General features: G+C 37.9%; 1 protein-coding gene across 3 annotated transcripts in view; it reads left to right on the top strand.

Annotated features, from left to right (window-relative positions):
- The window catches only part of LOC306899435 (voltage-dependent calcium channel subunit alpha-2/delta-1), an 82,752-nt gene that overhangs the window by 22,239 nt on the left and 32,536 nt on the right, over positions 1–27,977 (top strand). For all 3 annotated transcript variants that reach the window (XM_079465675.1, XM_079465676.1, XM_079465677.1), the window contains exons 4-17: positions 6,863–6,922; positions 8,416–8,451; positions 9,523–9,655; positions 13,459–13,590; positions 15,109–15,178; positions 15,340–15,390; positions 16,561–16,660; positions 23,543–23,701; positions 23,897–24,001; positions 24,085–24,163; positions 24,279–24,328; positions 24,470–24,553; positions 24,669–24,740; positions 27,114–27,188. In XM_079465675.1, the coding sequence (XP_079321801.1) occupies positions 6,863–6,922; positions 8,416–8,451; positions 9,523–9,655; positions 13,459–13,590; positions 15,109–15,178; positions 15,340–15,390; positions 16,561–16,660; positions 23,543–23,701; positions 23,897–24,001; positions 24,085–24,163; positions 24,279–24,328; positions 24,470–24,553; positions 24,669–24,740; positions 27,114–27,188 (1,206 nt within the window). The remainder of the gene's footprint in view (positions 1–6,862; positions 6,923–8,415; positions 8,452–9,522; positions 9,656–13,458; positions 13,591–15,108; positions 15,179–15,339; positions 15,391–16,560; positions 16,661–23,542; positions 23,702–23,896; positions 24,002–24,084; positions 24,164–24,278; positions 24,329–24,469; positions 24,554–24,668; positions 24,741–27,113; positions 27,189–27,977) is intronic.

Here is a 27,977-nt window from a genome sequence, read left to right as displayed (position 1 = left end):
TAATATTTGATGCATTCATTAAGTTTGGAAATGGTAAATATTCACGGGACGACAAGGGATATTCATGATATATATACTTTTTAAGATGCTTGACATTTGTGTGACACTTAGTTTAATGTCCTCTCCAAACATGCATGAGGTTGTCTGGCACTAATGCACATGAAGAGCGAATCAACTTGAGAATTTAAAAGGTTCAAATTGCGCTGCGCTTTTTCCGACCCAAATTGCACTTTGCAGTGGCCATGTTATTATTGGTCAAGAGGTTATTTCCAATCAAGCATTACGCTGAACCATCAGCCTATAACGCCGGCTGCCATGTTTAACCATTATGCCCCTTAAATAATGGGAGCAGATGTAATGTCTTGCAGGTAATTGGATCGTTCCTCGCACCTCCTCTGGGGAAAAGACAAGCAGTGTCGAGATCCTTTCTCGAATGCCACATTGTTGTCTGCATAAATATCTCTGGGGAAAAAACCATGGTATTAAATATACAACTTCTCCGCTGGGTTCCATCAGCGTAATCGCTCGACATCTCTGGATTGCCAGGTTATTTGAATATTCCATTTGCAGTTTTTTAAGAATCTCTTGTTGACTGTGGAGGATAATCCTGATGTAATATTTCCTTCTGCGCAGTTTCTGTCCAATCCAGTGTTAATCCGAAATTCCAAAGAGGTATTTTAGTGTTCAAAAGCAGTTTTATTCAATTTACACAACATAACATTTTTGCAATGCATTGGCATCCAAGGAATATGCTTTAACATTTATATTATGTTTTCTACAATATAAATTGTGGGTGTTTTCCAGCGTGTTGTGGTCAAGGCATTAAAAATAATAATAATATAAACTAATAATTAATTTAATAGAAATTACTATTATTATTATGTATTATTAAGATTATTTCAATTATTATTTTGAATATTACATAATAATAATCAGAGTATTTTATTTGTAATATTATTTAATAAAACGTATCTTAATTAGAATACAAATATATAATAATAATATTTTTTTTATTTAAGATACGTTTTATTAAATAATATTACAAATAAAATACTCTGATTATTATTATGTAATGTTCAAAATAATAATTGAAATAATCTTCATAATAATACAAATACATAATAATAATATATTTTTTTTATTTAATTATACATTATTTTTTACATTATTGGTAATGCCTTGACCACAACACCCTGGCAACCACCCACAAAGCAGCATTGTATATTTGCAGCCAACTGCTTAAAATTGTAGCTATTTGTTTTCATGTTTAATAAAGAAATTGTATGTATTCCATTAGCCCACAGGCTTAAATTTACTCAAACATTGTCTCATTATGGTATAGAAGAACATATGAATCGTCTTCATTGCTTTGGCTGGGTTCCATAGTAGAACGGCGGTTGACGTTGTAGTCCATCACTACCGGGCAGAGGACATCTTCATCTGTGAATAGACACGCACATCAGATCTTGAATCATTTATGAAGCTCGCCGCTGCCCAAGAGAGCCCAACCAAACAGGATTTATGACCGACTCTCACACCTCAATGACGACGCTTAGCCAATGTCTCCGATTAGAAAGCAATATACCTCCGACCTTGTTAAGTTTATAGCTTGTGTCACTTCACTGTCTGTCTGAACGTTAGTCTCAAAATAATGGACCAACTGCATCCGGAGGTCACCCGTGTGCATTCAGGGAATGTGATTGTAAGATTCTAATAAGATCTGAGGTTTGTTTATTGTGGTTGGGATATGCTCAGAATAAATGAGCTTGTGCGCAGAAGGTAGCTTTGCATTCTGGGAGCAAACGAGAGGCTTAATGTGAGATGCAAAAGGAGATGAATGCGCCGTGTGAGCTGAGGGTTTATTTGTGCTTTTGTCATCTGTTTTCATGGCTGGAATAATCCAGGATTGATGGGTGTGATATTATAGCCGCTGTGTGTCGCCTCTCTCTCGACGCCTCGTTCAGATGATGCGTGTCTCACCTCTGCTTCATGCTGTAGTTTTTAGTGCGGTCAAAATCCCTTTATTCCAAACAGACAGACCTGAGGCGCTCGTCTTTGGTCAATCAGAGGAAAATATAAGCTTTGGGTCATCACAGGGGGATTTGGTGTAGGTTCAAAAGATGTCTTTGAGTTGTTTGTTCCCTGTTATGTGTGTAGAGGGGAGTCTGAAACTGAATTCAGGCATAATTTATTTCATATTTTTCTGTAATTCAGATTTAATTAAATCCTTAGTTAAGTGATGCACAGATCTTAGTAGATCTTTGTTGCGGTTAAATTTGTGCTTTTTAAACCTTGCTTGTGAATGGTTGTACATCAATATTTCATGTTTTTTTCAGAATTTCTCTGTAACATCATGGCCTTGATCAACCAAGTTGGGTGTCTTATAATGCTGAGTGTTTTTAAAATCTTGTTAAGAAGCTATGAAAGATTAAATTAACAATTTTGGGACGTTCTGGTCTTGCTTACACACAATGTTAGTCTGCAGTCATTTCTAATCTTCCGAATGTCACTCTGCTGTCGTGACAGAGATGTGCATCCCTGTCACTTCTCATTTTGCTGATATCTTAAATATGAGGGTTTTTAGGGGCAAACTCAATTCTTTAAAATGCTTGCAGTGATGTTCATGACAGCAGTAATGTGCTTGGTGATACTAAAAACATTTTTTATTGTTAAAAGTCTGAATAAGGAAAGGCACTGCTAAATCTTTCAAAAATAGTATACACGATAAAGTTGTTAAAGTTGTGATAAGTTACGATGGTGGTTAAGGATCATAAGGGCAAGTATCACTGGTCTATTTGGATTACGACTTTAATAGTTATTTTATCTACAGCTTGCAAGCACTGACATTTTATTCAGGTAATGCAATTTACTTTTCAATGTGACCTTTTTTTAATAGACTTAGTTTTTTAGCCTGGCTGAATTGTATGGATGTGCAGTGTTTGATTTGAGGTGTAGTCGGGGGATTAACAGAATATTTAGGGGCATTCACCTATCTATGATTGAATTCTTTTCTCTCTCTCTCTCTCTCTCTCTCTCTCTCTCTCTCTCTCTCTCTCTCTCTCGCGCTCTCTCTCTCTCTCTCTCTCTCTCTCTCTCTCTCTCTCTCTCTCTCTCGCTCTCTCTCTCGCTCTCGCTCTCGCTCTCTCTCTCGCTCTCTCTCTCGCTCTCTCTCTCGCTCTCTCTCTCGCTCTCTCAGAATAGGTTGAACAGTGATAGCTCTATCAGCGAGTATCTGGACTTCAGGGTTATCTGTGTTGGTTCCCACATCTGATAGTCATGTGATTATTTACTTAGGGCAATAGGTTGTTCGCCCATGACTTTACTGCACTGTGGGAAGTGCCGATGGAGGCCAGCAAGTGATTTCAAACTCAAAATAGCTATGTTTTACATCGTTTTGTTACATCGGATTGTTGAAATTGATCTAACCATGAAATGTGTTTTTTTATTTGTCAAAAGTGGATGTTCATGAAGGGGGAACATGCTAATTTTGACTGAGAAACGGAGGTAAAAGTGGCTATAAACCTGAATCTGTGGTTGGGATGAGCCGAACTGGATGTCTTTCTAAAAAGTGAAAACGAGGTTTAAGATACCTAAGCAATGACCAGATGAGCTCTTATCTCTTTCAAACCTTGTCATGAACACTAGTTGCTGTTAAAAGAACGAGTACTTATTTCAGGAATAAAAAGTCTCACGTTATCTCACTTGTTCTTCAGAGAAGTTCATTATAAAGAAACCATGAAACGTGGCTTGAGGCAGCGACAAACTGACAACATAAAACGTTTCTATTATCATTATGTTTTATTTCAGTGAAACACAAATGTATTTGTTTTGGTTTTCCATGGTTGTCGTTTTGGTACTTCAACCTGTTTCGTTCTTATGGACTTCTATGGGTACTTTATCTATTTAATAAGGGATCATTCTTTTAATGGAAGCTAGTGTTAATTACAAGTCAGGTTTAACATAAATGTGGGCTTACCTGGTCATTGTTCAGGCCGTCAAACATAGGTACTTGAGTTTGTGATAGTGAATCCCTATGGAGTGCATGGATTGCATCACGTGATGCTGGGCTGGCAATAAGTGTCACAAAATCAGATGGTGCTCACATGAATCCATCTTCTTTTCTATCTGTCTCTGCTTTTTCCTCTGTCATTCTCTCTCACTCTCTCTCTCTCTTAGACTGCCGTGATTAAATTGGAGTGAAGGTATTGATAGACCTCCCGTGAGTTTATTGACTAACTCCACTGTGGCATCTGTAATCTGCCGAATGAATCAGTGGGGATGAACAAGAAAGCGTGGCTGTGGTTTATTGCTTGTGGATATCAGTCCTGAAATCACCTCCAGACTCAAGAAGGTCTTGAGTTACACGTGTGCCACTAAAGCTGTTACTGTAAAAATACTACACGGTTAATAGCGCAGGCTTGATTTATAGCTGCTAGAAGTGTGTTATTAAGCGTAAGAAAGTTTATTAAAAATTAAAGACGCTACAGGCGAAATAGTGCAAAAATGAATGTTTAAGTCATTTTCTTGTCGCCTGCTTTCTTTTAGTTTTTTTCTTACATGTTTCTTTCCTACATCTACCTTACTTCCTTTCTTCCTTCCATCCTTGCCTTTTCTCCACCCTTCATTCTCTCCTTGTATTTTTTCTTTCTTCGTTCCTTCCTGGCTTTCTTTGCTTCCATATTTAATAATTTTCTCTCTCTCTCTCTCCCCTCCCCCTATGTAAAGTGTAAATACGACCGTGTGTGCTCGCAGCGGCAGTAATGGGTGTCTCCTGTGGCTTTTTATTCATTATATTGTATCGATGACTTCGCAGGATGATGTCTTATCAATGACTGGCTGCTTGTGTTCTCTCAGAAATTAGAGTTCATACCAGTTCAGCCCTCCACCTCCGCCTGCCTTTATTTTCAATAAAAAACATCTGAATGAATGCAACCCTCACCTCCGTCTTCTATTATCTCTATAGTACATAATTGATTATTCTCTATAATGAGCAATAGAAATACTTCAGCCTTGGTTTCCATTATGCACCCCCATGAACTTTCGCTCTTGTGGGCCTCTAATGACCACCGACCACTAATGAGTCTGTCCTGGAAACGGTTGTTATGGCAGCGGTGTGATTTTGTTGACACGTGGAAGTTTTTTTGCGATGCTTCATTGTCAACCGTTAAAATTACGATGAGCAAATATAGTATTGTACATTTCTCTGATTTTGATGTCATATTTTGTAAGTAGGGTTAGTTCGAATGGGCTCCGGCTAACAAGATCTCTAAGCTCCAAGTGCATGTGTAAATGTGATCGTGGCTGAGTGTGAAACTGTGTATTTTTAGTCGTTCCCAGACTGTGCAGAGGAGGTGCAGAGACTGCTGGATCTCATCCCAGGCTTAGTGCTCTTGAGTGTCTAATTGTATGTTTGTGTGTGTGGCACTCTGTATGAGCAACGTCCACAGCGTCTGGATAGGAATGTAGACAACGTGCATATTTTACGAAGGCAGCTGTCACCGTCGTAAAAGTTTTTGTTAGAAAACCACATATCCCGCTGTGTCTGTGCATCCTGGAGCTGGTTGCATCTGAAATGCCATCGGTACGGGTGCTAGCGCCCACGCCCACCTTACAGGCCCATTGCCTGTCTCATATAAACTCTGGATTTTGGAGTTTTGGATGAGTGCAATTATACAGACTAATTTATGGTCTAGATTTTCCCGGGATGCTTGAACTTCAGGTTGAAAAGTAATGGCTTTATGAGCTAGTTGGTGGACATCAGGGGTGTCTGTGCTTTTTGGCGGATGTTTATGTTTATGTTTAAGATGTTTATTTAATGCAGTTGCTGAGCTGGCAATAAGTGTTTGCTGTACCACTGGCTAAACTTTAGCCTTAGCATTACTTCAAAACAACATACATTTGAAGCGAATGTAGATCATATATCGTTCCATCCCACTTTTGGGGAGAAATGGTTTAATGTGTGTCAGAATATTCTTTGTCGATAACCCTCCATTGTACACCTGCACCAGAAAACATCTAGCTTGGAAATCTCAATGTTTGCGATGCCACGACAAAAAGCAAATATGACACATAACTCCAGTTAATACATCAACGTAGGAATAAGTGGCAATCATTGTGTATATTACACAGAATTGGCAATGATCATTCGTCCTGAGTCATAGATTGGTGACTTGTTTAACTGTGTTGATGTGTAGCGAGAATCGTACCAGAACTCATCCGGTTGTGACAAAGACTCATAAAATTCAGCTGTATTGTCTAAAATACCGTATGTGTCAAAGAGCTCGCCGTGAATCTTTCCTTGTTCTGAAAATGTCACAGTGTGTTACAGTGCGGTCTCCTGCAGGGAAGGCTCTGAGGTTCTGCGTGCCTGCGTGGGTTGAGCTGCTAAGATCTCTGGGTGACAGAACCGACTCCTGAGCGTTCTGTTCTGTCCTTTCAAAAACGGAGCACACTGCCCTGTCAGACCTTTGGCCCGCAAGTTTGAAAATCATTACTTAAGGCCACAACAAAGCTGTATAGTTTTTTCCGGATGCAAATTTGGAGATGATATATACAGACCTGCTCCTCTGAAAAAAATCTGTCACCGTTTGTTGCTTTTCTTAGGATTTGATCTTGATTTTGATAATTGCTCGTTTTATTCCTCTAGACCAGATTTGTTATCTTAATTATTTTATTTGTTATTGATTTGTGGTATAAAATATAGAAGCATATGTTCAGGTTTGGGCAGGTAGGGCCGTGTTACATGATGGCAGTGTCGTTGCAATTATTACTTTTTATTTATTAACTCAAGATCAAAGCTACTTTGACGATACTTTGATGATATGCTGGACTAATTAAAATGGTTATTTGTTGTTGTTTGTAGACTTTGGCAGCTGCAGCAGAGGATTTCCAAAGGGAGCATCAATGGAAAGATGAGTTCCAAGTAAGTAGATATTTAAGATTTTTGAATTCAGGTGAACAGAACATTTACACCACAATGAACTGCACTTTCGTTTTGATTTAATGTTTTTAAACTTTTTCCATTCCACCCATTGTTTCAAAGCGCCTTTAGAGAAAAGTATATGAACCAAAGGCAACTGTTGAAAGAAAAGTTCTTTGAAGATGTAAAACTATAAAATATCGTAAAACCTTTTGGTTTAAAGCACTTGCATTTTTTTGGACAGACATGTTGCATTTATAACTTTAATTTGAATTATTTTGAGCAAAGAAGGACAGAAATGCAATACATTATTGCGAAGTATATCTTTATGGCTTCTCGAACAGAACAGAGTGTTCAGACTTGCCTTTTTTCATTCCAATTTAAATCTGTTTTCATACGTGTCTCGCACATATGTTTACTTACGGCAGCCGAGGAAACCTTAGCTGACTCGTTACATATTTTATCCGTGTGATGGTAATGCAGAATTTAATTAGATCATTTCAAATAAAGACGCCAGCAGCAGACGAGATTGCTGAAATTGATAACACCTCAGTTTAATATCACCGCTGAATGCTCCGGCGCATTCAAGGCCATCATTATGACACCACATTCAGCTAAATGAAATCCAAACAAACAAGAGAAAATGAAAAAATTGATAAATGAACAAATATTCGGATTGTATCGAGGCCTCTCTTGACCCCAGAGTTTGTGTGTTTGTGTCTGTGTGTGTGTGTGTCGATGAGGGAATGTGTGGCAGCTTAATAGATCTAATTTTACTCCCCACGCTGCCCGCGCATGTCTGAAGATTTTATTTCACTGAACACATATTTTGCATATCTCCCGTGGACTAATTTTCACTATAGACACGCACACCATATGCTCCGAATGTCTGAAAAATATCCGACCCCCAAAACGAAACGTGCCAGGTAACATCAGCCGGTTTACCTCTGCCACGGTTTTGATATAAAGCTCAACCGCACCGGTTTTCTTTAGCACACCATAATACATTGCACACGTGCATGTTGCTTTGCACTACAAAGCTAATTCCCAGCAAGGAGAGAATATTGTGCTTGCAGTGGTTGTAAACGTAGTGTTCTTTTTATGCATATTTATTTTGAATTTCTGGAATAAAAGATTCATGCATTTCTCTTTTTAACTAGATTGCAATTTTCAGTATTTATGGACGGTTCTTTGAACACATGTTTCTGTATTCTGCATGCTTGGATTTATATGGTGTCCTGGTTTTCTAAACACGCAGACTGTGCATGATGGGAAGGTTTCCTCAGGTCACATGATTGTGTAGCCAAACATTTTGGCTGGTAACCAAATGGTTACATGATTGACCCCGGACTATACCTTGATTTTTCCTCTGAGCATGGCTCTTAAACCCGTGGTTACAGTAGGTCTACTGCACAAGCCAATTTGACCAGCACTGGCTGCATGTACATAATGTTTCTGTTCATTATCTGATATTCTTATTTTTCCTCTCTTTGCAGGACGATGATATAGTTTACTTTAATGCCAAGGACAATGTGAGTAGAAGATTCAAAAACTTCAAACGCAATTTTTCTTAAGCCGAAAACCGTGCTCATCTGTGTAGTTATGACCATGCGATTGTGATATTATTTATAGGTTATTTAAAGCATCAGTAATGAGAAATATCTTCTCCCTGAATTACCTGCGCTCAGATGTACGATATGTCAATGCCTTTTCTTAGGTTTAAGAAATGCTTGTGGAAGGCGTGTGTTGTTAAGGTGCCATTAACATCTAAAACTCATGGAAAACGCAGGATGCGCCACTTTCTCACCATTTCTCGTTGCTCACACTCAGTTATATTATAGAATACAAGTTATATTTGCAGTAGACAGGGATCCGCGACTCGAAGCTAAAATAACCTTGCAACGAAGTTACACGACCCATTCAACAAATTGTTTATTTATTTTTTAATATACAATAATATTCTACAGATTGTTTATTTAATATAATTATGATTTAATAAAATATTTATGTAAATCAATGTGAATATAAATTAAATAATTTATAAATACTTTTCTTATTGGTCACTAGCCAGACAGATCAACAACCTCATGCCAGGCACGTGCATCCAATGAAACCGTCTATATACTGATAGCAAAACTAGCAAGATATTTTTTATACTGATCAACTGTTTTATTTTTATTTTAATATAACATTCTATTCAGTTTTATTTTGCTGAAAATAAATGGCAAGAGAAGGTCAACACGCATCAGAAGCTTGCAAGGAATGCTTTATCCCCTTTTTTATTATTACTGCATCATTAAGATTCTACGAGCTAATTCGTAAACGTGTGACAAAGGCTATAACACTGTTGTGATGTTTACAAATAATACGTCTTCTCTGTTTTTTAAGCAGGGTGAAAGGCTTTATTGGAGAAATATTGTGTTCGATAGAAGTTTAAATAAATTGAATTTCATAGCAATTTTGCTTTATAGTATTTTTAAATCGCCTGGTTATTATAAAGATATTAGGTTTTAAAACTCATATCAGTCAGCTGCTAGTTTTGGTCCGGGACAGAAATAATCAGCTTTTCCGGTAATGTGACATCAAAATCATTTCTCCCACAGCTCTACGCCAATGAAACCGAAGGACGGAAAAACCGCATCAGACCTGAATTCCAAGAGGATCCTTCATTCAAAAACCGCTTCACTTCCTACAACCATACAGCTGTGCACATCCCCACGGATATATATGATGGCTGTAAGTACTGTATACCCCCACGTGCACGCTCCTATAGATCTCCGTCTGTTCTGCGTGCCGTATTATCTACTGATGGGAATCCTGTGAGACACATTTTGGTGATTGCTTTGGAATGTCGCTTCAAAAATCTTTGCGTGAGCTTTCAGAAGAGCACTATAAAATGTTAGGTCTTTGACAGCTAGGGTCCTTTAGGGAAACTTTTATTGTTTGAATGCACGATTGATTGCTTGGAGTCTGGTTAAGTAAAGTGTACGTTTTTTCTCTATGGTTTGGTAGCAGGGATAGCAAGTCGGTCGAGTCATAGTCTCTGTAGGCCTGCTGAGTTTGTATCTGGTGCTTTTGTGTTATATAGCCGTTCACTGTTGGCCTTGACATACACACGTGTATTCACAACACAAACAAATGGATGACAAATGAATTTAGGTCATTAATTACTTTGGCCATAGTGCCCTTTGGTAAACAGAGTTGTTTAAAATGAGCTCCAAGCTCTGAGTCAGGCGCACAAAAGACTGTTCAACACTGACAGAGGTGGCTGCCCCTTTAATTTAAGAAAGGAGTCTCATCATTGTTTGCCCTGTAATTGTATGCTATTTTATACAATTATCTGACTCATTTCCTAGTCCTCTATTTCTAATTTTATGTGGAAGAAGTGAATCATCTGCAAAAGCATTTAGGGTACGATTTGGTTATTTGAAAGGGCAAGCCTGTCAGCATATTTTCGTTACTTGTAATGTCTATTCTCTTAAATAGGTTTATAAACTTGCAGATTGGAAAAAGTTGTAAATAGATCTTCATGCAGAAGAATGGAAATGCTGTTGTCATTTCCTCGTCTCATGTAATTTCACCCTTGTATGACTTTCTTCTGCAGAACCCAAAAGAAGATATTCTGACATGTGTTGGTAAACAAACAACACTGGACCCCATTGACTTCTTGTATGGACACAAAACCACTGAGACATTTCTCAAAATATCTTCTTCTGTGAGCCACTGAAGAAAGAGTCATAAGGGTGAATTCTGTCATTTTTAACTCACATTCGAGTTATTTACCAAATCTGGGCAAAATCTGTTTGGTCATAAGCATTCTTCCAAATATATTTCTCTGTGATCATCAGAACAAATACATTTGATTTGGCAAATACAAACTCACAGATTTGGACCCGAAGGTGAGTAAATGATGCCTGAAATAAACATTTGGGCTGAAGTATCCCTTTTAGTATATTTTTCACAGGTACGAAGACCCACATACAGAAGCAGAAAGACATATAGTGTTGAGGCAGAAAGGGTTGAGTTAAAATTGCTCTGGTGTGGGGTCTGACCTGACCTTGTGCCTGAAAGAAACGTTGTACGTGTGTAGAATCCCGACCCTCTCAAACTCACAGTGACACAGGAGCTCGTGACTAATGTCCAGTATTACTCAAGTGTCTATATGTTCATTAGTTACAGAGGTTTGTTGACTCTCTGTAAGGCAGCGAGAAGATTTCTCTAGAGGCATTAAAGGCAAGGTTTGCACACATTAGCCCTATCAAACACTCAGACCACAAATAGCCTGGAACCGCAGGCGCGCGCACACACAGCCATACAGAAATAACACAAATCCGTTGCTCCCGCCGGGGAGGAAATTAGATTTTTGTGGATCAAGAAGTACATCTTTTAAGGGTTTCTAGAGGAGGGACGGTTTCCCACCTGTACCAGTCAGCTTACACTGAAAAAACAAGTCAGAAAGGACTGCTGGCAAATTTCTTTTTCTTTACTTTTGAAATGAGGAGTGAGTGAGTTGTTAAAGAGATGTGTGTTTGTTTTGTTCCCTGTATTGTTTAGTTTGTGAACTGTAGCGTGTAATGCATCTAACATTGTTTGTCCTACAGATGTAAATGGCATCTTAAAGGAACAGTTCACCCAAAATTGAAAATTCTGTTATGGTTCTGAAGTGGTTTCAAACCTGCATTGTTTATTTTTTTGCATAAATGTATTTGTTGTGCTTAACACAAAGGAAGATATTTGAAAGAATGTCAGTAACCAAAAGATCTCATCCCCCATTGACTCCCATAGGGAAAATGTATAATATGGCAGTATATGGGGATGAGCTCTGGTTACTGACATTCTTCCAAATATCGTCCTTTGTTTTCAGTAGAACAAAGACATTAATACAGATTTGGTACAACCCGAGGGTGAGTAAATGATGGCAGAATTTTCATTTTCGGGTGAACTGTTCCTTTTAAATGATTCTAGTAGGGGAGACGTGCTGTTACTTCCTATGAAATTGGGTTTTCGTCTCAGACAAACTGAAGGAAAGACCCAAATCACTCAGTGCATCTAGAAACTGCATAAAACACATTGCATTGCGTAAGCAGGATTTGCATAGGCAGGCATCACTCACGCTTTTTTGCTAAATATGTAAAAATCTAATTGCGTCTGTGTTTGCGCATAACATTGACTCTTTTCAAGCCAAACCTGATTTATTACTGTGCCGTCAGCAGTTCCTATGTAGTCATTGATCAGTCTTTTGGGTTTTTTTTGGACAAAGACGTCAAGAAAATGTGCTTGGTTTCCTTTGTTTCTGTCGCTCAGCCTGCCACCGTTTTACGCCAGCCGATAAAATTAAAGTTATGGATGTTATAACACTGAATTTTTCATGCTTCATTACAATAATTGTTGACACGCAGGCTGTATTCTCACCTCATTAGCATAATCGCTACCAGCACTTCTGACTGCCTATCAGCATGCGGCCCTTTCGGAGGCACGATGTTTGATAGGATGATTATAGGTTTCCATGGTTTCCTCAGTGGTGATGTAATAAAGTCAATCAGTTTGTTTGCGGCCGAGGTGGTGAAGAGCCCTCTGTGCTTAGTGCAGAATTATTCTTTTAACAGCGGTTGAGATGAGTGTAAATTACTCCTCATTGTCTCGCCTCTTCTACTTTCTCTTAATCTTCTCTCGCTGGATTGATGAAGTCACCATATGCAACCTCTGTTGCTAAAAGGCGGGTTTCCTTTAGGGGGGTGGGCTTCTGCAGAGGTTGCATCTGCTGGATGTATTGGTATCGTGAAATTTGTCAATTAATAAAGGTGGTGTGTTATTTCTCAGCTTTTTATAGGATGTGTAAAGCTTGTTACTGTATGGTGCTGTTTAATCGTTTTAATGAAATACCTAGAACTTTGTTAAGTAGCTTTTTTAAATGGAAGTTATAATTTTTTTCCTAAATAAACTCATGGCAGTTCATTACGAATTTACGAGCGGGCTAATTCGCATGAATTTGTACGAACTTATTTGCACAATTTGCTTTCGTGCCGATGATGTTTTGGTTAGGGGAGGTGCTTAGGTGTAGCTTTTTTTAAAAACCGTACGCTTTTACGATTCACATTATACAAACTAGCCACTTCGTAGATACTTACGAATTCCCTTGAGATCAGGAGAATGCACAGCTTTGTTTGGTACTCGCCTTTAGACAACGAAAATAACTTCAGGACAGAAATGAAGAAAAAAATATATATTTCCGACAATTGAACTAGTAAAGCTGCAATACAGAACTTTTGCCTCTATCGCCATCTCTGTTTGAAACATAAAACTACGGGTTACTTTAATTGACAACTCCTGCTAAATCCGACTTGACAGCTCAAATTGTAAATCATAAGTATAAGCCTCATAAATGTAAAACTGTACAAATGGTGAAGATTATAAAATTAGTTTAACGTTGCGAAGTCTATAAAGTTTTCTAATTTTAGTTTTCAATATAAAAGGTTACACAGTTTTTAATCAAATTTGTTCTGGGTTTAACTTTGTATGTTTCTGCCTTATATTTTCAGCCACAATTGTGTTGAACGAGCTGAACTGGACCGAAGCGTTAGAAAACGTATTTAAGAAGAACAGAGAAGAAGACCCGACGCTTCTGTGGCAAGTGTTCGGCAGCGCGACTGGATTAGCTCGCTATTACCCAGGTAACCATATGTGTTCCTATTTCTTTCAGTACGGACACATTACAATCTCAACCCCCCCCCGCCTCCCCTCACACCCGTTTCCTCCTTTGTGTGACTATGCCATCTCTAATTGGTAAACATAGCATGTAGTCCCAGCTCAAATTACAGCAAAGTTTTATAACAAATTTTAATATGAAATATCGTAGCAGCTCAGCAGAGAGCTTATTGCATTCTTCTGAGCTTTAATGATGATGGAGGAGAGAAATAATGAGTGACTCAATTCATTTTCATTGCATTTAGCTTTATAATTGCTTAAAATTCCCTGAAATCTTTGCATATAAATGGTGTATTAGCCACGGATGAACCTTGGACCCTTAACAGCTTCATAAGGCTTTGCATTGTTGAAATTGCTGGGTGCGTTGCATGTAAAGAAACGCCTTACCCAAAAATGAAAGAAATGTCATTTGTTTTTACACTTAAGTAGTTTCAAACCAGTACAAGGCTGTTTGTTACAATGAAACGCAACGAGAAGTGTATTTTTAACTCTGTTTTTCATTCTGTCAAGCTACAGAAAGGTCATGAAAGTACCATTAAACACGGCATTGTATTTCAAATCTTCCGAAGGTTTATGTGAGAAACAGTCTTCAAACTTTTTTTAAATGAAAAGATGCCGGTTTGACATCAAGATCGATGTTCGGTCGCGATGCACACAAGAACCGATGAGGTTTGATGCTGTAGATGTATAACCTGCTGCCTGTTGAATCTGACAATCGAAAATGCTGAAAAGCTTTGAACAATGAATACAGAAAGCTTTATTGTGGGTTATGAAGATTTTAAGATATTATCTTATATACTTGTATTTTAATGGTGATGCTGTTCTGTATTCAAAAAGTGTCTTCAAAATTTCTGTTTTGCATATTGTTTTTTGTCTGGAAGAGAGTTGAGGTGAGAATGATAGAGTTTTCATTTTTGGTTATACTGTGCCTTTAAGATCATTTGAAAACTATTAAAGCCACCATGGATTTTCTCCATATGGATGTGTGGGCACATTTATCGTATTGGCGTTCTTGTAAGCGTCACTTCATTAAAGCTCCAAGAACGCAGGTCAATTAGTTTGTTACAGGCGAATCACAGTGTCTTAGACTGCCTGGTGGCCCTTAGATCTGAGATCCACTCACTAAATGTCAGAACGTGGGAGGCCATCTTTGTAGAAACGCTCCTTTGTTAGGATGTTCAGCCATGATGGTCACAGATGAGTACCCTCATTCACAGTGGGTTATTTTGCCAGGAACTAAAAAAAATCATACTGTTAAAAAGAAAAATCGAAGCTGAAATTCTGCCCAGGGACACCGTGGGTCATCTTTTCTGCCCAGGGACACCGTGGGTCATCTTTTCACACGACCGCAGTCGATATAAACCGCAGACCAGCCCCCACCGGAAGCAGGACCAGGGTTCACTCTAGACAGAGATGTGACAAATCAGATGGAGTTTGGGTACAAAGGTCACTCATATTTCCATTTCCTGTCTCTTTCTATGCAGCTTCCCCTTGGATGGATGCCAGGAAAACACCCAGTAAAATCGACCTGTATGATGTGCGGCGACGACCTTGGTACTAATACGTATTTCTCTGTGCGTTTCTTGTGTGTGCGCTCTCGAACTCTGTTCTTTATTCACCCATTTTTTTTCTGAAACCTTCTTTTCTTTGTTGTCTCGGTGTAAAGAATGTCTCCTTGCTTGAAAGGGATGTTGAATATTTTTCTGTGTATTCAGGTATGTTCAAGGTGCAGCTTCACCCAAGGACATGCTGATTCTTGTGGATGCGTGAGTATTATGCTTTCTATAATTTTAAGTACAATATTGTTTATAAAATAGTTCTGGGAGCTCTGAGGGTTCTGGGTCTGGATGCTGATTGGTCAATGGCTGAGCTGCATTCGTAACATTCACAGCTTTTCTTACGCTTAGCAACTCGCTGATAGAGTTTACAGGTTAGGATCTTTAGAAGTCGCTTTGTAAAAATAAATATTGTGACCCTGGACCACAAAACCAGTCAAACCAGAACGGGTATATTTATGGCAATAGCCAGCAAAACATTTATATGGGTCACAGTTATAGATTTTTCCTTTATGCCTTAAATCTTTAGGGTATTAAGAAAAGATGATGTTCTATAAAGATATTTTGTAATTTTTCTATCGTAAATAAATCTAAACTTTATTTTTGTGAGTGCATGCCAAAAATCGGGAAACACGCCTACAAACTTTGCTCTTTGGGAATTATCCACTCCTTGGTATATAATGTATGTATAGCTTAGAATTTCTGCTTTAGAGATCATTTATTCTCCACAACATCATTACAGCGGTAAGCCCATAGAGAGCGTTAAAACATACCTGTTTCTTCTTGGAGAAGTTTGTAGGCTACAGTGCCTCTGATGGACAACTTTAAAGGCGATTTTCTCAATATGTTGACATTTTTGCACCCAATATTATCCCATAGTTTACCCAAAATTTAAATTCTATCATCATTTACTCACCCTCATCAAAGACTCGCGCCCAGTAGCAACCCTGCGTTTCCGCATGTTTTGGAGTGGAAGCGACTCGGCAGTCCAATAGTTAGCCGTGATGGCAGCAAAAATATTTTTTTGTCTTTAAAAAAAATCGAAATAAAGCTGAAATTCAACCTGAATGATGTGAATACGACAAAACCTTTGCTCTCTAGAAACCATGTGAGTTATCAAGATTTAGCATTATAAACACGATATTAAAACCATAAAAAATTAAGGACAAACTTCAGAAAAATTGGCATCGTTGAACAATAAATGGGTAGTTGATTGACCCCAAAATGGCAGCCATGCTACCGAAGTGACTGCTTCACAAAAAGCACCAGAGTTTCGCCCTTTTGGTCTTCGCCCTAATGTCATTACAAACCTGTATGACGTTCCCTCTTCTGCAGAACACAAAAGATATTTGAACAATTCCTTTAACTGCTGTTTTCCAGGAGTGGAAGTGTGTCTGGATTGACCCTTAAACTGATCCGTACTTCTGTCAGTGAAATGCTGGAAACTCTTTCCGATGATGATTATGTCAATGTCGTCCATGTAAGTATGATCGCATGCAATGTGTAGTCAATTGCATTATGGATATGTACACTTCAACATATCAAAATCATGGTTTTGTTTTGCTCTGCCATCTTTGCATTAGCTGGGATTTTTACCACCTGAACGTGCCACTGGAAGCATCATCATGAACAGGAAACTGAATGATGAATGATGTTGTCTCTTGTTAAAGCGAGTTAAGCATGTTCTTTTAAAGTTAAACTGGCTAATTTAGCATAATTCGCAGTTTATTAGACAAGCGCATTGTGGAGCGGAATTTGTACTTTGATATCTATTTTAATAGAGAAGATTGTAGAGTTTGTAATCTGTAGGATACTTTGTGTGATGCAACAGTAGTGTGTAAAAAAAGAGGGAGAGAGAGAAAAAGAGCTGGTGTAATGAAATATGGATCTGGTTTCAGCTTGCCACTTGAAAACAGGCGCTTAATGAAAAGGCTGCTTCTGGGGTCTGTGTGCTGAATTGAAAATGTCTGGACAAAGTGAGGCGAAGAGATCAGACTGAGTGAGAAAGAGAGAGACGGAGAGACAGGCAGGGAATTGCTATATATCATTCCTCCTAGAAGGAGCCTCCAATCCATCTTGGCAAGCAGCCTTTTTACTCTGGTCTGCCAGTTTTGTTCTGAACGTGCTTTTTTCTGTACCTTTCTGACTAAATGGATTTTGTATAAAGGACTATCCGCCCTGACATGATAGTTTTCCCTGTTTTTGCTCTTACAAAGTCTCCAAAACATCACAGAAGGCATTCATACAGGGTGAGCACGACAAACCCGACTCGTGTTTATAAACCATACACAATGCTTTCCACAAGTGAAAGTTAACAACAAAAATGTGTTGTGTTTTCTCTAATCGAAGGGAACGTTTCACAGGACACATCCGTCGTGTGTTTACGAGCCTATACATTGCTTTTTACGAGTTATCGGACAAACGTGTCACAGTGACGGAGGTCTTACTTAAAAAATGCCGGTGCTTACAATGTCTTTATCTACAGCTTTGCCTCGTACAGTCTGGAGGATTTCCATTGAAAATAAAATAAATCCACTGCTCTTTCCTGTGGCTCAGTGGTTAGAGCATGGCGAGTTCAAGGGTTCAATCCCATGCGATTGTACATAGTCAGAAACGAATGTATTGTACAGTGCTTTGCTTGAACGTTTATGGTGTCGGAACTGATGCACGTGTGTCACTTGCAAAAACAAAAACGACAGCAAAGTCATGGGTGAAAACGTTCAGATTTTGTAACCCCTACCTTTGTCAGAAAGGTTGCAAAATCTGAGTGTCATTTTCTCACAGGCTTGCAGAGGCCCGATTATAGCACGTAAAGCAACACTAGAGAACTTTTGCACATGGTGCTCCCATGTGGTTGATAAGCGCAATTGTCTGTTATCAGTGTCGTAAATACTGTCGCTACATGAGCTTCCCTGTTACCAGCGCAAAACACATGAATTTGTTGACTAAGCAGCAACCGCTGTTACATCATGTCACTTCATAAACTGTGCATGTACTACAGCGCTTTTTTGGCCCCCGTGGGGTATACTACTGGGACATCCACCTTATATTTGGCGTGAATGTGGGCGCCGCCATCTTTGAGCTGTTTGTGTTTAGAATTCCGGTGAGCAACTATTGCTAATGGCAGTCTTATTGCGAGTGAGATTAGTGTGCTGTTTTGACAGGCTAGTTAATATTTATTATGGAACCCAAAGGTACAAGCTTAATGTGTGCAGAAAGCGATTTCCATAATAGCCAGCAAATAAACAGTAAGCAAATAGTTATAGTCCTTTGGTGTCATTTGAAAAATGAATTGTAACCATTGTTTTCTCAGAAACTCTTCCTTTAGTAGTTTAAATAAGACGGACTTCGTTTCACATGTAGAACACAGGTTCTAGACATGATGCATACGCATCCCGAACGAGCGACAGCGTTTGGGGAGGAGAGTAAAGTTTTTGCGGCAGTCCCAACAAAACGTAGGCGGGGACTATTTCTTGTGACGTAGATACGCGGCGGTTAGAGACTTGGACTAGGTCAAGTCTCTTTTGTGTGATTCAGAGTCGACTCCCTCTTAACAAGCCAAAAACTTTTTTTTATTCATGTACCTTACTACCTAACTGCTAGTTACTCTTTAAGGTCGAAAAACTACATATTGTTGCTTTAAACACGGAAAAGTCGGATTTTCGTGAAAGGGCCCCTTTAAATTTGCAGTGAATAATGGTTTGATTTATTTATTGTGTTTCTTCTCCCGAGGATTTTGAGCTTTAACACATTGGTGAATCACTGTTCCGAAAGGATTAGCTCTGTGAGATCTGACAGCCGGCTTCGCTTCAGGGACTTTATGCCAATAAAAGTCTAGTGGTCTGTGTGTGCGTGTATGAGTGACTGAGAACAGAAATTAAAAAAGAGAAGAGATATTTCCTACCATAACACAAATTCATCAGTTGGATCACATTTGTCAGTTGTGTGTGTTTGTAAAGATGGCAGCAGTTAAAAGCCATGAGGTTTGAACAGGATGGGCTTTACGAGCATTATGGTTATTATTGTGATGGCCAAATACATCTAGACAATTGTGTTGATTATGTAGCAATTAAAATGACAGGAAGTGAGTTGTACTGCCACCAATGAAGTAGTTATTTGAGTATATAAAGCTAATGATTTAGGCAGGTATACACAACAATGTTAAATCTTAAAGGTGATGCCAAAGGGAGCCACTCCTTAATAAACTGCTTATTTCAACTGTAAATCAATTTCAACATGTTGTACGCATAGCTAAGCCAAACCCATCTTTCACGAGACATCACACGTTCCTGCCAAGAAATGTGTGGCATTTGGAAAGAAAAAAAATTGTACTTCATACTGTATCTGCTTACTGCGTAATACACAGTATACTATAATTTAAATGTTTATTGTTGCATAATAGTGCATGACTTTACATAGTTATTTTTTTGTTTCGTTTTCAGTTTGTTTGTAGTTTTATTAATATTTTCAATTACTTTATATTTGTAATTTTCCTATTCATTTTGGTTACATTTTTGGCCATTTTGTTACGTGCTTTTGTCAATTGATTATTTTTATGTGTTTATTTTTTATGTTGCTATATTTTATTTTTTTAAATAATTTCTATTTTGTTTCTTTTTGTTTTTTAGTTTAGTGACTTTTTTAGTGATGTTATTTGAATATTTTGCATCATTTTATTGCTGAGGCGACGTTCCAAATTTTATTTAGATATTCAAATAATATTTAGAGATTCAGAAATTTAGAGAATTTAGAGAAATTTACAGACGCGCGACTTACAGATATTGCTTATCCGAATCTAATTTAAATGCTATGACAAATTCAGACAAACAACGATCTTTTATTTGACACTTATGAGACGATTTGACAAAGAGAAGGATTTGTGAGCTCTGGGTGATATCAGCTAATTTGAGCGTGCTCGTTTCAAGATTCAAGATCCATGCCTCATTTCCCTCTTGAATGCTGCACGAGAGCCCTCGACAGATGTTACTCCCCTTAACAAGACTTTGTAATGAGAGGGAAATGCAAGGTTTGGTCGTGTGATCATATCTGTTGGCCGATGAGAAGGTCAGTTACACACAAAAGATCTTGAACGTGTTGTGATTAAGGGCGTAAAAATATACTCTGTGATGTGTCTTGAAATAAAAATGTTATAGCCTACATCGATTCGAAAATTTACGAGTATTACACATTGATTTATTATCCAAAATGCCATTTCTGATATACTGTCAGTTAGAATGATGTGATTACATGATCATTTATATTATTTACAAAATAATCTTAAAGGAAAAAAGATTTCCTCCGAAAGCAATTTAATTGATGTTTTTTCAGCATGTTTTTAAGCATGTAGATAATGTCACAGTCAGCCAACCCTTGCTTTTACATACTGTACGAGTTCATTATGAGCTTTATAATGTACATCCGTGTAAATGTGACATTTAAAGACCAGTAAGCCATTGTGTTTCTCTGCTCCAGTCAGCTCATTTCTTTCTTTGTCAGTCATTGTCCGAATAAATATTTGATCAGTTATTTATGAAAGCAAATATTGGATCGGGGTTATTGATGCTCATTAGGGCTTCGCCGTGGCAACCGCCTCTGAATTGTTGGAGGATATTACCCAGTTTATCATTTATATTGACTTATCTGGATGGGCTGGATTTTCATGATTGACTGGTGCAATTGACCGGCAGTAGATGATAAACAGTTTGAACTGTAAACACGAGATTACAGGTTTTATTTGCTCTCGTGAGGTTACTCTAATGTTAGGTGTTAGATTTTAGGTTTGAAATGTGTTGCTTTGTGTGGTGGTTTAGAATGGAGACACATTCTCGCTTTATTAACAGAGTTTGCCTTTTCATTTTACACTATTTCTGATAAAACATGCAACTTTTTGTAACATACATAATGTACGTTATACCTCCTAGATAGAAGTAGGATTAAAAGAAGAGCCATCTGAGACTTCTACTTTAATCCCCAGCTTCATGTGTCTCTTCTAGAGTTGTAAAAGAGATGTCACAAGCTGCTCTCGGAATTGCTGTGTCTGTATTTAGAAAGTCAAAACAGTTTTCATCAGATTATTATAAATTATAGCTTCAAATAAATGTTATAGTTCTGTAACATCACCAAAAGAAATTAATTGTGAGAGAAAATCCAGAGAAATAATTAAATTGAGTTCTTAAGAGACACCAAAGATAACCAAAAATAGCATTTATTCACCCTCATGTCATTTGTATTGTATTTTTAGAAGATGATAAAGCATAACATCGGGAAGGTGAGAAGAAAAACATGTGCACAATACATCATGTCTACACTGTAAGTGCACGATGTCTGGTGTGTAATATCAGTGTTTCCTGTTGCTCCATTTATATCCCGCCGTATGCTGCTGGTCATGAGTCACGGGGACCTCCGTGGCGATAATTCAGAACGTTAATTAAAAATTCACTGGAGCAATTAACCGAAGCGTGAGTCATCTGTTCATTCAGCAGGCATCATGCTTATTCAACAGCACACAGACACCTGATCCCACACTCACAATGACTGACACACATCGACTAATGATGTGGTCATCATTCACATCACATCACGTGTACATGGCAATAAATGTGAGGTGCTGAAAATTAGTCTTTTTTTTTCATGCAACAACAACAAAAAATAAGTGAACTCTGCTGTTTGTAGTGCTGGATGATATGGCATCCGTCTTGTGTTTAATGCATACTTGCATGGTTTAAATAATGTTTCATGTATTTTCAGCCACCATTGAGTCAAAATTGAACAAACCAAATTGTTGGTTTAAAGTCCAATTGTAATAAAAAACGTATTCATGAAATATTGCATGCATTTATTGTAAATAGTTTATCGGTGTGGGTCATTCTCTCTTTTTAAAATGCGTGTGCCCTCGTAATCTTCAGTAAAAATCTGAAAATGCACTTCCTTCCTGTAATGACTATCCGTTTACTCCTCTCCTTCAGTTTGATTTGATTTGATTCAATTTATTGTCATTACACACATACAAGTACAGTGCAAGGAAATGTATTAGTTCCATTTCAAATGGCGACTCTTTTTTTACATCCAATAAAATGGCAGATAAAAGAAAAAACCACGCCCACTATTTTCTCATTAGAAATTCTATTTCACTCTGAAATGCGTCAAAATACAGAAGTTAAAACTATCGAAACTACTGGTCCACAAGGACTTAAAGTTATCCCCAAAATGTTCATATTTGACCCAACAATAGGTTAAAAAAACAACCTAGGCTAGGTTGTTTCAACCCAGGATAATTTTCTCAACAATTGTGTTTGTCCATTTTTTATTCTTGATTTGAAATAACCCAACATTTCTTAGAGTATATTAATGCAAAATTCCACACTTGATGCTGTTGTAGAAATAAATGAATTGTCAAGAGACTGTATTGATTTGCAAGCGAAAATGTCTTTAATAAGAAACATTCAAGAAAAACTTGTTATACCTATAAACTTGGTTGAGTGGAATTAAATGACACAAACAAGACGTATGAGAATATATGTAAAATAACTATAAAATAATGCCATTTTTGTCTAAAAATAACAGAGGAATACTAAAGATATTAAATGGACATCCATGGCTAGTCTGGTTAGCTGGTCATGTGATTTCAACTACTTTTTTCCTAAAGTGCAATTCATTTTCTTTGCATAAAACGTTTGAATGAGGACGAAATTAATGAGGAAACAATTACTGTGTGGACCTTAATGTAAAACAGTTCTGTAAATAAGTATAAATAGAAAATGCATCATGTGCTTTTTGAAGTCCTCAGGGCAGATCTGCGGTTATAGTAATCATTTTAATTTTGCATGAGCCGCACATATATTTGCTCATTAGCTGTAATGGTGTTGTAATGCACCTCCATCTGTTTATCATACAGTGACTTTTCCCATTGTTGGGATTATGGGCATAATTTGAATGGCCACCCTCTACTATTCCTTTACCTTTCTTATTTGTTCTCCCTCTTGTTTCTGTTTCGTTCCTTCACTCCAACTCGCTTTTCTGCTCAAAACACACACATTTGAAGTCGGTTCACGGGGGTCAGCTCGATAAATGACAGAACACAGGGAGACCTATCTGAACAGAAAATTAGAAAGCTGTAAGGGTATCCAGCTTGTCAGATCAAATTATTTTCATCACTTACAACACAATAACCATCAAATTGTGACTCGGGTAAGCGGGGCTAGTTGTTACAGTTTTGTACCAAATATTTGTCAGTGCAGTTTTAATACATTTTTCCCTGTTATTCTTGGAAAAAGATTAAGTGAAATGGATTGAACAAAAGGTTCATGCAACTGAAACAAAACATATTAATAATTTGTTTCATTTTTCATCTCTTTTTTTCCAGTTCAACACAAAAGTGAATAACACAGCCTGTTTCGACCACCTGGTCCAAGCCAACGTTCGCAATAAAAAGATTCTTAAAGATGCTGTGCAGAACATTACAGCCAAAGGCATTACCAACTACACAAAAGGCTTTGAATTTGCCTTCAACCAGCTTGCAAACGTTAGTGACATTATATTGACTTAGGTTCTCATAAGGTAATCTGTATGTTGTTCTGTAAACCATAGTAAATGTTTTTTGAAACCATAACACTTCATATTTGTTCACCAAATTAGCAGTAGTTGTGTTGTGCAGTAGTTGTGACCTCTGCTGGCCACTTTGTGTAACTACATACAAACTTGCTAAAATGTATTTCAGCCAAACATCACCAGAGCAAACTGCAACAAGATTATAATGCTATTTACCGACGGAGGAGAGGAACGGGCAGAAGAGATCTTCAGCAGAAACAACATAAACCAAGAGGTTTGTCAAATTTCTCTATAGAAAATCGTGAAATACATTTCAAGCACTGCATGTGACTTATAAACTTACGTGTTTTATTCCAGGTGCGTGTGTTCACATTCTCTGTAGGTCAACACAACTATGACACAGGACCAATAAAGTGGATGGCTTGTGCTAATAAAGGTAATTGTTGTTGGGCTCTGTCTGCCCCCTAGTGGTGGAAGAGCAAATGTGCTACTCAATATATCACTACTATATTGATAAAACAATCTAATTTTCTCTGTGATATGCTGTGCAGGATACTTCTATGAAATCCCCTCCATCGGAGCCATCCGCATAAACACACAGGTCTGCAAATTTGATTGTTGTTACTTGTGCTGTTTGTTTTGCTGTAATCTCTTGCGTGGTAATATGTGAAGGTCCGAGGCTGACCTACATTTACTGTATTGTTTGTGCGTTTGCGTTTTTGTGTTTCTTGCTTTGATTTAGGAATATCTTGATGTGTTGGGACGGCCCATGGTCCTTGCAGATGCTAAGCAGGTGCAGTGGACCAACGTGTACCTGGATGCTCTGGTATGACATCATACATCACAGACAAGCACTCGTAGAGCTGTAGATTTCACAATTTATCTGAAACAGTAAAAGTTTCAACCTATAACCATTTATTTGTACTTCTTAATGACCTCAGGAGCTGGGCCTAGTCATCACAGGCACGCTACCTGTATTCAACAAGACCAAATCTGAAGGATCTCTCAGCCAGGTCAGCCTCCAGTTTATCTTTATAGAAACAGATAACAAATATGATGATGTTATGAATATACATGTACTTTAATGCAAAACTTCATGAAGATTGCATGGACAAATAATACTGTAGTTTTGCTCTCTCTACTTGATGTCAGCTAGTCATAATGTGTCAATTTAGCCTGTATTTGATCTAAGACCAAACAGGAAATATATACAGACGTGCTCAAATTTGTTGGTACCCTTACAGCTCATTGAAATAATGCTTCATTCCTCCTGAAGAGTGATGAAATTAAAAGCTGTTGTATCATGTGGACCTGCATGCCTTTGGTATTTCATAGAATAAAGCAAATAATTCAACGAAGATATTCTAAAATGGCCTGGACAGATTTGTTGGTACCCCTGAGAAAAGATAATACATCATTGGATTATAGTAATATAGTAATTTCAAACCAATTCGTTTCTTTAAGAAAATAAGAAAGAACATAATAAACAAGCATGGTAAAGGTAAAGGCTACAAGACCATCTCCAAGCAGCTTGATGTTCCTTGACAACAGTTGCAAATATTATTAGGCAGTTTAAGGTCCATGGAATTGTAGCCAAACTCGCTGGGTGCGGCTGCGAGAGGAAAATCAACGCTAGATTGAACAGAAGGATGAAAGGAAGAAAAAGGACCAAGGATAACCGCAACATAGATACAAGCTGAACTCCAAGGTGAAGGTACGTCAGTTTCTGATCGCAGCATCCATCGCTTTTTGAGCAAAAGTGGGCTCCACTCCACTTTTGAAAGAAAAACACAAAAAAGCGAGACCCGAATTTGCTAAAATTCGAATTGACAAGCCACAAACCTTCTGGGAGAATGTCCTTTCGACAAATGAGTCAAAACTGAAGCTTTTTGGTAAGTCAGAACAGCTCTGTTCACAGACGAAAAAATCAAGCTTTCAAAGAAGTGAAGACCATACCTACAGTGAAACATGGAGGAGGCTCGGTTATGTTGCCTTGAATAAAATCACAAGACTATCAAGGCAATCTTGAGCGAAACGTACTGCCCTGTGTCCGAAAGCTCTCAGTCGCAGGTCGTGGGTCCTCCAACAGGATAATGAACAGGATAAACACGCAGCTAAAATCACCCGAGAAAGGATAAGAACAAAACATTGGACTATTCTGAAGTGACCTTCTATGAGTCCTGATCTGAATCCTATCGAACATCTATGGAAAGAGGCGAAACTTGCAGTCTGGAGAAGGCACCCATCAAACCTGAGACAGCTGGAGAAGTTTGCTCAGGAAGAGTGGGCCAAACTATCTGTTAACAAGAGCAAAAGTCTCATTGAGAGCTACAGAAAACGTTAGCTTGCAGTGATTGCCTGTAAAGGATTTGCAGCAAAATATCAGGGTTAGGGGTCCCATCATTTTTGTCCTTGACATTTTCATTTGTTTTATCATTTAAAATATTATGTTGAATAAAAAATCAAAAGCGAAGTCTGAATTATATTAAATATGTAATAAACAATGGTGGAGGCCAATAACCTTTCTCAGTTTCAAGTTATTTTAGAGAAAATTTTTCATTTTTCGTTTTTTGTGGAGGGGTACCAACAAGTTTAAACACGTCTGTATATATGACATGTATATAATTATAAGTTCCAATTGAAAATGTTAATAAATCTAAAAGTTGTTCTCTTAATCTATAGGAGTATAAACAAATATAATATATAGGTGAGATTTTGTGTACGCATAGGTATTTGTGTGTATGTTTGTATGATGTATAGACCAAACTAAAATCAAATAAACATGTTATTCTAAGTGTATAAAAAGTGTCTGTTTAACATTTCCTTACCGTAAATCGTTTTTTAAAGAATCTTTGACAAACACGCAGCTCAATGATCAGTGCCCAAATAAATCATATAAATCAAAGAACAGAGCACCAGATGTGTCTTAGCAGATCTTTTGCTTTATTAATAACCCAAAGCTTGGAAAACAGTGCTATTTTTGTCACTTTTAATAGGAAAACAGTTACTAGTGACGCAAAAGTGTAAACCTCATTATCTTTGAACATGTTAACCATGCGGACAGTAGCCTTCTCGGCAACACTACCACACTCACAGACGTGGAAAATAAATGGCGTACGATATCTTATCCTGAACTTTCCCAGAAAAGTATTTTGCTAGTTTCCGCTGGCTATCTGTCTCACTGAGTTATCTGATAGCCTATATGTGGGTAGCGATGTGCTGTTTCAGACTAGTGACGTTTTTCTCAAGGTTGTTTTCGACCTGTGATTGCACATTGCACAATCTTGTTATAGCTGAAGTGTTTTGCATCACGCTTGTTTGTAACTCACTCCGTTGAGTGTCTGACGAAACTCCCTTTCCTCACTCCCCGTCTCTTTTATCATCAGAACCAGTTGATTTTGGGAGTGATGGGGGTGGATGTGTCCCTTGATGATATCAAGAGATTGACTCCTCGCTTCAACGTGAGTACCACAAACACATCTCAAATACACCCAGCATACCCCTCGATAATCGTATTTTCTAGTGAAATGAAAGATCTTGATGTAGAGTTCAGTCAAAGATGAAAGGGTAAGCGAATGAAGCATTTAAATTATGCATTTAGTCATTAAAATTAAGCACTTCGGTAAGACAGATTTACACTTACATTTACGCTAGGAACGCCTTCTAACGGCCATGTAGCAAGAGGAACGCACTTTCAATGATTACAGTGTCGTCTAGGCAACAACGGCCACTTGCGTTTTGTGTTACTCCGTGTCTACACCAGATGCGGCGTGATGCGACAAGAGAACGCATTAGAACCCATTATAATAAAAAATGTTGTCCACACCGGACGTGGCGCGGTGCGGCGGGACCATCCCATTAGAACAAGCCATGTGTTGCATTGCGCTGCGTCCGGTGTAGACACAGTGCAAGTAAACCGCTTTGCCATGCACTAAATTGTACTTATCCATAACAAAAACAGTTTCGTACCTTTAGTGCTTAGTATAAGTAGGAGAATTGGAATGCTGCAATACATTATAATTGTTTTCCGCAATGAAAATGATCATAATGTGGGTTTGGAATGACATAAATGTCCAAAAATGATGACAGTGTTTTTATTTAGTGTGAACAATCCTTTCAGTGCTACATAATTCAGTTTAAAAGCAAACAAAGTCAATTTCGCGCCTTAGATGTTTTCTTTGCAAACACTTTAAGAGGCTTGTAATAAAACTAATGCTGCGTGCTTAAGATGATAAATGCTTCATTGTTCG

The sequence above is a fragment of the Barbatula barbatula genome (assembly GCF_947034865.1).
Source record: "Barbatula barbatula genome assembly, chromosome: 10".
Taxonomy (NCBI): Eukaryota; Metazoa; Chordata; class Actinopteri; order Cypriniformes; family Nemacheilidae; genus Barbatula; species Barbatula barbatula.
Note: the sequence above shows the minus strand (reverse complement) of the source record. Positions and strands in the feature narration are given on the sequence as shown.